This window comes from Hylobates moloch, unplaced genomic scaffold (genome assembly GCF_009828535.3).
Source record: "Hylobates moloch isolate HMO894 unplaced genomic scaffold, HMol_V3 SCAFFOLD_7, whole genome shotgun sequence".
In the NCBI taxonomy this organism is placed as follows: Eukaryota; Metazoa; Chordata; class Mammalia; order Primates; family Hylobatidae; genus Hylobates; species Hylobates moloch.
In genome coordinates, this window is record NW_026652282.1 from 60,086,983 (window position 1) to 60,097,491 (window position 10,509).

The window sequence follows — 10,509 nt, forward strand, 5'->3', positions numbered from 1 at the left end:
TTGACGCATTTGGCTCTGAGACACACCTGGGAAATGTGGAGTGCAGGGGTCCTGAGAGCCCCCTCCTTCTCTTCTGTTTTCTACTTTTAGAGTATTGTACTACTGACATATTTCAAACCTACAGAAAAACAGAGAGAAGAATACAGCAGCCACCATCCCTACTTAAAAATGCTTTGCCATATGTGCTTCACATCTCTCTCTCTGCTTTTGAGTTAAATACATTTTGGAGACACACAAACCATCCCCAATCTATACTCACTCCTCTCCTCCCTAGAGTAAGTCCCCCATCTTAGGCGTCGGAACACTTCTGGGTCTCCACGCAGCTTCAGAGCAGCTCCTTCTCTGGCATGGGTGCCCCCACGTTGCCTTAGAGATGTTTCTGTGATGCCTGCTGGAGAACATGGGGAGATTCTACCCAGAATCCCAACCCAGAGGGTAAAAGCAAGAACATCTCTGCAGCTTTCACAGATAACTCTGGACCCGGCCCTCTCCCACCTATACCCGTGTTCTCCTGAGGTGGGCCCTGTCTCACTGGGAGAGCTGAGCCCTTCACCTCTGTTTTACCAGGAGAGGCCTGGAGCACCATCCTGGGTCCCAGTCCCACCCGAGTGATGGGTGTGTGCTTCAGTCACAGGGAGCAGGTCCATTTTCAGCTGCTGTGACATCTCATGGGCTCAGTGGCTGGGAGTAGCTGGTTGGTTTGGGGAGGAAGGCAAGGCCAGGCAGACTGGAGTCCTGGGCCTGCTGGAAGAGAGGTGGGATCAGAGAGATGCAGGCCACATAGCACAGTCCAAGGTAGCCCATCAACCATTTGCTCCATCAAGGTGGTTGATCCCCAAAGGGGCTCACTATACTGAGGTGGGTGCAGGAGCAGGTGTGGTGGGCAGCCTTCCAGAATGGCTTCCAAGGATCCCCCTTCCTGGCACCCATGCTCCTATGGAATTCCCTCCCCTTGAGGGTGGGCTGGACCTAGTGACTTGCTTCTAACCAACAAAATTTGGCAAAGGTGATGGCGTGTCATTTCCATGCTCAGGCTATAACAAGACTGTGACTTCTGACCTGCTGGCATTCATTCCCTCCCTCAGGCTCTTCTTGCATGCGTGTTTGCCCAGATGGAGAAGGCCAGCGGGCGAGGAGCTGATGAAAGTCTCTGGCCAACAGCCATAGAGGAACTGAGGCCCTCAGGCCAGCAACCCGCTAGAGCCTGCCAACAATCACATGAGTGAGCTTGGAAGTCTATCTATCTTTCCCCAGTTGAGCCCACAGATGAGGAACTGGATCCTGCCAACAGCCGCATGAGTGAGCTTGGAAGTCGATCCTTCCCCAGTCAGGCCTACAGATGAGACTGTTGTCCCTGGGCTGGCAGCCTTGTGAGAGACTGGGAAGTAGAGGATCCAGTTAAGCCATACCCGGATCCCTGATCTACAGAACTCTCAGAGAAAAACTGCTTATCATGTTAACTTGATATGCTTGGGGTAGTTTTTATGCAGCAATCAATAACAAGGAAGACAGCAGGAATATCTGGGGGCTAGGGACTGGGTGCAAGACACAGAAGGCTCCATTAAGGCTGGGAGGAGTTCTCAGGTGCCAGGGTGGTGCATGGTGCACCCACGTTTTAGTCAGATCTGGGGTCAAGTCCCAGCTTTGTCAATAAATATCTGTGTGACCTTGGACAAGTATCTTGAAGTCTCCGGCCCCAGATTACACCTCTGTAAAATTTGACTGACATTGAACTTGCAGGACGGTTGGAAAGATAAGCGTCAGCTTACGTAATCCACACGACAGAGTGTCTGATATGTATTAGGCCCTCAGTAAGTGGAAGCCATGAGTAGTAATATAGTTGACCTGGGACCCTGCATCCTCCTCTTGGGAGCTCCCAGGTGATCCAGGTCATTCCAGTGCCAAAAAACAGAAACCAAAACCCAAAAACAGTGCAGGAAAAATATCTTCCTAGCAAGTAGGACAAAGGCGTCTGTTCTCCAGGAAGAGAGGCCCATCACAGTGGATACTTTTCCAAAAATTCTGCTGTGAGGGAGGCAGCCCCAGCAGGCTGCAGCTCATAGGCCATATCCCTTATGCAAAGGACCAAATGCTCTCCTTCCTCCCTCCCTAGATTCCTCTCTTCCTCCCTGCCCCCATCCATCCCTTCCTCCCTCCCTCCCTCCGTCACCCCCTTCCTCTCCCTCTCCTCACTTTCTCTCTCTCTCTGCCTTCGCCTCTCACCGAGGCCTGATTCCAATATCTTAACCCCACAATTCTGCCTCTTTGCACTCATTTGACCCCTACTAGAAACGCAGCCCTTCTTTATGTCATCCTGGTTTTATTCTAGATGAACTCACATCAATGTCCTCATTATGCACTGTTTGCCAGCTTCCCCAGCCACACGGGATGGTATCCGATCACTGGCTTCTAGGGAACAGCTTGGGTGGGCATCACTCTGACCTCACCATTGCGCTTTAGAGTTGGTGTGTTTAGAAGGCCCAGTGTATGCACTGTAGAAAACTGCACAGGGATGGGAGCCCAGGACTCATCCTGCACCAGCAATGGAGACTTCCTTCTATACCATCCAGATCCAAATGAGATGATTCTGTGAGAGCCCCTTTCTACCCAGGACATTGTCTCTCATCCCTCGGACTTTCCATCTGGACATCTCAACTCTGTTCCTCTCCTACAGCCTCGTCTTTCTCCACAACATGGCTAAAATTTGCCTTCAGTACCCCCCGAAAATAACTGTTAATTCTACCCTGCCTCAGGGCCTTTGCATTATGGCTCTCCTCTGGAGCCAGCATTTCCTTACTCAGCCTGTCGCTTGTCCTTTTGATCGCTGATGTTCCTACCCTCAAAAAGAACACATCCTTCTTCCCTTGGTAACATGTCTCCCCTCCACTATGCCAGGCTCAATCACAGTCTCCTCACTTGACTGTCTCACCATAGTGATACATTTTCTCTCTGTGTTACCTTGAGGAAGTTGCTATGCCTTTCTGGGCTTCCATTTCCCTATCTATATGATGAAATATTGGACTAACACACAAACATACTGTGTACTCTTCTCTACCATAGCATTTCTCATGCTAGACTGCCCCCTCTGGCGGGTTAAGTTGCATGACTGTCCTCACCCAGGTTCTCATCTCTGGAGCATGAGCTCTGCCTTGTTAGTCCTGGAACAGCCAGTACCTGGCCACAGGGCTTTACCTACAGCATGGCACCAATCAACCTTTATTGAAGAAAACGAATCAATGAGCATGAGTCCACTAGAGCTTTGCTGTGCCTGGACTCTCTGATCTGGGATAAGGGTGAGAAGTATTCCTTTTATTTCCTCTAGCTTGGAGCCCAGAGCCTCCCGCTCAGCAGGAACCAGATGTTTTCAATGTCTGGACTCAGAGCTGTCTTCCTGGAGGTGCTGAGGCCTTTTCTCCAGCCCAGAAATGAATCTGGGCTGGCTGAATGTAGGTAGGGCAAGGGATATGAGACTGTGTGGGACACAGATATGGATGAAGCTGCCACTGCAGCTTAAGAGGCTCAGGCCCAGGGGACAAGATTTGAGGCCACCTTGTTCCCTCCTTCCTTCCCTTGGGCTCAGAGGGAGGACCCTTGTCTGCAACGATACCACCCTCCAACCAATCCAGTGGGTTACGGGGGGCCATAACTTGGAAAACAGCAGTCGAAACCCAAGTGGTCATAGAGGATTTAATAGAGCAGGGCTTGGTGACAAGGGGACCTCACCTCTAGAACACACACTCACACACACACACACACACACACAGAGAGACAGAGAGAGAGAGAGACACAGAGAGAGAGCGAGAGAGAGAGGGAGCGAATGCCAGCCCGGAGCCCCCCGTTCACCACCCACCAGAGGCTGATTCACACACCAACACAGCCTCACACATTATATCCTCAGAGGCACAGCACTGCTGCTGATTGGGACCTGGCTGCCATGAACCTCCTCAAGCTGTTTGCTGTGATGACCCATTTGCACAGGCTCTTGATTTCTAGAACCTCTCAGGTTCAGGGGAAGACAGGTTTCATCTGTCAGTGTTAGTCACAGTGTCCTCACTTCACTGTCTCACCATAGTGATACATTTTCTCTCTGTACTGAGCAAGTTGCTATACCTTTCTGAGCTTCCATTGCCCTATTGACATACTGAAATCTTTGGCTAAATGATCTCCAAATTCTTGTTCTTCTCACACATTTAGTGACCCCGTGGCTTAGGGGACTGCTACATTCACAGCTACCTGCTGTGTCAGCCAGCTGCCTAGTTGCAAGTCCCCTGATGGCACTGCTGCCCTGGGGGCTATTATGCCTCCCATGAGCCCCAATGCAAGTATTTTCAGTGTCCTCTAAGGATACCCTCACTACCCCCTAAGATACTGCATGACACCATTGGCATCTCACCCTGCCTAAAATTGCTTCTTTTCATATCCCAGAGCTACAGAATGGGTGGGCAGCTGACTAGAGTCTCCCAGGCTAGGTCTTTAGACTATATATATGTATCACTATCTTATGTCCCATGACAGACTTCAGAAACTCTAGGCCAGGGCCTGGATGCAACCCAGAAGATCCTCAAGGGCTGGACCTTGGAACTCAGGCTAGCCCCTGATTGAGCACCCTCATTCTAGAGAACTGCAGCAGAGGAACTCAGGGTCTCCACTGGGACACACGTTTCTAATCCAGCACTGTTTCGTGGTAGCCAACCTTGACTGCTACTAGTGCACAGACTAGAAACTGGGTCTGCTTATTTGCAGTTTCCAAAATCACCTCAGTGGCCTGTTCTCTGTGCTTCAAGTGCTGTTCCTCCTCTCCCTTTCCCTGTCTAATTTCTTTCCTCACGCATTTCAGGCATCTAATCCTCTGGGACACCTCCACTGACTCCATTAACATCCCCAAGGCTGAGTGGGTGCCCTGTCTGAGCCTTCTCATGGACCCCGAAACTTCCTCCTGTCACTCTCTGTTGTACTCTGTTGTGCCTTTCTCGGCCTCTCCCCAACCAGCCCACTGGAGGCGACATCTGAGTATGGGCTTGCAGGCATGACCAGCCCTGGACCTTCACAGATTCTGTAAGGAAGGCTTTGTCTCAAAACCTTTCATATATCAACCACCAGATTAGCAAATATTTAAAGGGATGAATAACATCAAGAGCGACGGTGAAGGACAACGAACACTATCCTACACTGCTCCTGAGAGAATAAATTGCTGCCACCTCTTTTCAGATCCATTTATCAATGGTTACTCGGTGTTGAAATATTTGTAGGGTTTTGTGCCAAAATTCTGTTTCTGTGTATCTCTTCTAGAGCGACACATCCTCTGCAAACAAAGATACTGGAAAAACTTTTGAGAACTTTAAAAGTGGAGGAAAACAATGTGAAGGTCCTTGTGTATGGAAGTAGTTAAAGAATTATGGCATATCACTTAGAACACTATGCAGAAGTTAAAAATGATGAGATAGTTCTCCATCAACTGACAGGAGAAGTTCACCCAGACTTGCTGTAAAATGCAAAAATCAAGCGCCACACAATACGTGCATCCTGAGCCAGTATGTATCTTGTGGACCCATAAAAGACAAGCATATGTTTCTATTAGTGCATGTATGTGTATGTAAATGCATCGATTGAGGAATTTTTGAGGAAACACATTAAACCATTGCTGAGGGGGCTGGTGACGGAGAGGGGTGGACAAGGGAGACTACTGTTTTGTCTGTACTGTTTTCATACACAAGGATTATTTGCATAAATAAGACAGTATTGTAAACAGGTGATATACCTGTACTTACTAGGTCTTTAATAAAAAGAAACTGTTATTATTTGTAATAATCAGAATCACTTCACCTCTTGCAGGAGCTTCTGCAAAACTTGCTTGCAAGTCAACAAAATTGTATTGAGATCCTCTCATGTACCCAGTGCTTTCACACATATAATTTACCTGTAATTTATCCAGTTCAATCTCAGGGCTGGCAAAATCCAGTTGACCCCTACTCCCTGTAACACCCACTCCAAATTAAAAAATCAACTTTTTCTTGAATCCCTACACACTTGTTTAATCTCAGCTGAGGGAGACATGGTATAAAACTGGGGGCCGACATCGTAGCCTTTCTCGATATAAATCCCATCCATCCACAAGGTGGTGCGGGGCGGGTCTTATCACCATCACTCACAGCCCCTCCCTGACTCTTTGCAGAACTCTGGGTCCATTCAAGGCAGTTGCACAGAGGCAGCTTGTTCTCTCAAAGGAGATTCAGAAAAAAAAGGGAAATGTTACTGGGCGGGACAACAGGGTTGTCCACCTCACCTGCCATCAGGCTTCGGGGACTGAGCAGCCTGGCCTCCTGGGCCAGCCTGGGACTCATTTCTTTGAAAAATCGCTAGGTTGGTGTATTAGTCCGCTCGGGCTGCCATAACAGAATACCACAGGCTGGGTGACTTAAACAACAGACATTTATTTTCTCACAGTTCTGCCAGCTGGGAAGTCCAAGATCAAGGTGCTGGCCGATTTGGTTTCTGCTGAAGGCTCTCCTCATGGTTTGCCTCCTTCTTGCTAAGACGTCACATGGCCTTTCCTGGGTGCATGCAGTGCAGAGAAAAAGAGACATCCCTGCTGCCCAAATGTCCCTGCAGAAGCACAGTTGTCACTACCTCGAGATACTGACAGATACAATGAGCTCTGTGGCGTCTCTTCTCATAAGGACGCTAATCCTGTCGGAGCAGGGCTCCACTCTTATGACCTCATTTAACCTTAATTGCCTCCTAAAGGCTCTAGCTCCAGATACAGTCCCGTTAGGGGTCAGGGCTTCAATATGTTAATTGCAGGGTGGGGGAACGCAATTCAGTCCACAGCAGTTGGCAAGGTTTTGCGTTGCGGACCCTCGCTTTCTGGCGTTTCTGATTCCCTGCCGTCCAAATGTCCCTGCAGAATCACAGATGTCACTACCCTGACATACTGACAGCTACAACTCGCCCCTCATCCTGCCTGAAGCCACCTACTACCACATCCCAGGGTTACTAATGAGGAGGTGAATTGGGTCTCCCAGCCCAGAGGCCCTGCTGATCGATGTCACTGCCTTAAGCGTCATCATAGACGTCAGAAACCCTGGACCAGGCAGGCCCTGGGTGCACCCTGGAATAGCTTAAGAGGGCGGAACCTTGGGATGGTTCCCCAGGACTGATTCCGGCCCCTGAGAAAACTCACTCAAAAACTGCAGCAGAAGGGGCTCAGGGACTCCGTGGGGCACAGTTTTCTCATCTTGTTCTGCCACCTGGTGGCAGTTGGCTGCGTCTACAAGGAAACAGGTGGAAGCTCCATAAAACCTGGGCCTTTCTTCCTGGGAATTTCCAGCAGTTTGGAGCAACCCTCCTACTTAGAAAATGAGTTTCTTTATATGAGAATGAAAGTCGTGCTGGGAAGATGACAGTGTAGTTATTTGGGTCTTCATTTCCATTCATTTTTTAAGTTAACAATTTAAACCTAGCTTTTATTAAGCATTTAAACACAACTTGCCGGTTTGGTCATTTTAATCACGTAGCTAGTCATAAACAACTATAAGAAACATTACTTTCACTTGTTCATTGGTTCATGTTCAATTAACTCCTAAGTTTCGGTGGAGTGGTGTAGGAGAAAACCTAACTGGAGTAGATTCAAGGAGAGAAAAGGGAGATAGGACAGACAATGAGACCTGCTCACTTCTCGGAGGAGTTCCTAAGTATTTCACAACACTTGCCTGGAAATTCACAAGATTTTGGGGAGAATTTTTGTACACGTCAGAGGGAATTATGTATTTACATGAAAGCTAAGGGCTCTTTACCTCCAATTTGCACACAAATCCTATGAATCACAGGGCTGTCTGAAACCATTTGAACCCTCTTCTCTGCAGCATACGGTACAAGTGACCGCTCAGGCTGTGTTTCAACATGTCTAATGTTGCTAATCTCATTACCTTACAAAGCCAGCGATGGCCTGGCTGGTGGGAAGGACATCTTCGTGTGAATCCCATCTGCAGCATCTGTGGTCTTGTTAACCTCTTTCCCGGCTCCTTCCCCTGACCTTGTCTCTCTGCAATTCTGGGTCCATCTAGAACTCTGGTGTCACACCCCAAGAGCAGATGTGATGGCTGCGGTCCGGTCATAGGCTTTTAGTGGATATGTATTCAGGGGCAAACACATAATGCTGCATTTACCTCCACACTATGAAGATATACAGAGCCTTCAATACACATCGATTACTCATAAATGTCTACGTCTTATGTATCAGGATCACTCTTAACAATTTCATCTGTAGGGTTCAACTGTTAAATGTGAGAAAAACAGTGCACAGTAATGTGACAATAGTGTCCACATGAATGAAGTAGTTCCAGTTTCCCTGGGACTGAGAGCTTTCCCGGGACAGGGGCCTTTAAGTTTTAAAACCGGAATGGTCCCACTCATGGCAAACTAGGACCATGTGTGACCTTGGCATGCAATGAACCATTCATGGCCAAATAAAATGAGCTACCTGTAGAAGACCTCTACACATCATGTTCTCTCGAGGAGGACCCTCGGGGCTGTTTCTGCTCAGCAAGCAGAAACGTGACTCGAGCCTGCTGGGAGGGCCAGGAGGAAGAAACAAAGGAAAGAAAGATTGGAGGAGTGGGAGTAAGAAACACAGGAAGAGACGGAATGTGACATACCAGAAATGTATCCGCTGCTGGAGCACGACGCTGCAGGAGGGAGGGACGATGGGGCAGGGGCAGAGGGGCTGAATGGGGCGTGCAGGGGGCAGGCCCTCGGCCTCTTTGCACCCGGCAGAGTGACGAGCTTCGCCGGTGTCTTCAACGAAGTCCTGTCGGTCCCTACCGGCATATCACACACTCCTGGAAGCATGATCTTCACTCCCTTCCTTCCACCTGCTGACCTGGTGAGTCTGGCTTCCCTCCATTGTCCTGGAATGTCCCCTAGGAGGCTGGGCTTTGGTCTGTGCAGGTCACTGCTGCATCCCCAGCCCCTGGAAGAGGGCCAGAGATGCACACAACAGTTGCTGGATGGGGTGAAGGAAGCCAGGGGTGGGAGGGACCATTAGGATCCAGCTATTTAGTCTGTCTTTCAGAATGTGAAAGGGCCGCAAAAAGACCCTGAGGAAGTGGTTGCTGTGTCTGACACCACGGAGGACCCATCCGGTGGCACAGGCTTGCCCAGGGAACCTGCTCTTCTGCGAGGGTCTTGGAGGAGCCGGTTCCAGAGGGCCCTGGCATGTTTCACCAAGTGCTTCAGGTGAGAGCTCCTTCGGAGCCAGCCTCCACCTCTCTCACTGCTCACCACCAAGCCCATCCGCCTCCCCTTCCTGTTCCACCAAGAGAACCTCAGGCCAAGCCAGAAATCCCCAGGGCTCCCGAGGGTCCACTTGTCACTCTGCTTTCCTCCCTAGGGGAGGATACCGGGCACCCGGAATCTGAGACCACCGGAGCCACAGACACAGGCGTGAACGGTGACCGAGCCCCTTCTGCTGCTCCATGCCCCTGCTCGCCCCAGTGTCCCAGTCACCAGGCCTGAAATAAATGCTGGCACGCTTGACTGTTTTTGCTTTGTGGCATTTGATGTAACTTTCAACATGTCGGGTGAAGTGAGGGTGGTCAGCTTTGGTGGTGGTGGGGCTGTGGAAGGAGAGAGCTAGCATCTTCCTTAGCCCGGTTAGGCTGTCCGCCCTCCTCCTCGAGGCAGCGCTGCTTGTTCCTGGGTCCTGGTGGCAATGGGCTGTGGCCAATCAATGGTGAGTTTTCCACAGCTGGCAGCTCTGACCCTGGTGAGGCACTTACATGCAGGAATGAGGACAGAATAACATCTCTCTTCCTCCAGCAATGCGCAGGGTCTTCATATGGGAGGAAAACTGGGCAGTGTTTATATGCGGAGGCGGGAGGGTCATGTGGAGGAAGAATCTGTGGATCTCAGAAAAGGCGTTAACCCCGATACTGACAAAGAGCTCCCGGGCCCTCCTACCCCACCGCAAGACAGAGAGCCCTTCCAACAGACGGCCTCGTCTCCACCTACGCATTGTTCGTTTTCGTAAGAGGAGGGCTTCATTTTTTCTTTCTTTTGCCTTCCTGAGGTGACCTTGATATGTGCTGCAACACAGTACCAGCAGGAGAATTCTACAAAGGGGGTTGGAGCATACTTGTTCCTTTGACCTGTTAGAAATTGCAACACAAGCAATCACCAAGGTCAATGGAGAGACGGCGGGCCTTTCAGACACACAGTAATGGGTGGGAGGACGTCACAGAGGCCCACGTCAAATTACATTGATCTGTTTACTTTCTGAATGAGGAGCTGAGTCCCATGGGTGCTCCCAGAGTGGGGTCCTCAGCTTTGCAGGCTGGGCAGCTCTAGTGTCTCAGCATGCCCAGGGGAGAGCAACACTCTCGAGGACCCACTCCCACAGGAGGCTGACCCATCCTCCCTGCTGGCACATTCTCTTGCTTCTCTCTCATTAAGACTGAAAAAAAATCTGGAAGTGTTTGGTGGTTTTATGGGTCAATATCTTTTTACACCTCT

General features: G+C 49.8%; 1 protein-coding gene across 2 annotated transcripts; it reads left to right on the top strand.

Moving 5' to 3' along the window:
* The first annotated feature begins 8,562 nt into the window (after positions 1–8,562).
* Positions 8,563–9,539, top strand: LOC131383925 (protein FAM236D-like). 2 transcript variants are annotated; one of them, XM_058441641.1, is made up of 3 exons: positions 8,563–8,881; positions 9,059–9,234; positions 9,389–9,539. In XM_058441641.1, exons 1-3 carry the CDS (start codon positions 8,660–8,662, stop codon positions 9,414–9,416), a joined length of 426 nt encoding a protein of 141 aa, XP_058297624.1. In that variant the 5' UTR covers positions 8,563–8,659; the 3' UTR covers positions 9,417–9,539. The 2 variants fall into 2 exon arrangements, with proteins under 2 accessions (XP_058297624.1, XP_058297625.1); XM_058441642.1 differs by having other exon boundaries at positions 9,071–9,234.
* Positions 9,540–10,509: the final 970 nt, after the last annotated feature.

What these genes read in the sequence shown, in the direction of transcription:
- LOC131383925 (XM_058441641.1), top strand. Translation starts at nt 8,660, where the DNA reads ATGTATCCGCTGCTGGAGCACGACGCTGCAGGAGGGAGGGACGATGGG. An exon ending in TCCTTCCACCTGCTGACCTG is followed by an intron (nt 8,882 to 9,058) that starts GTGAGTCTGGCT and finishes CCAGCTATTTAG; the next exon opens with TCTGTCTTTCAGAATGTGAA. An exon ending in TGTTTCACCAAGTGCTTCAG is followed by an intron (nt 9,235 to 9,388) that starts GTGAGAGCTCCT and finishes TTTCCTCCCTAG; the next exon opens with GGGAGGATACCGGGCACCCG.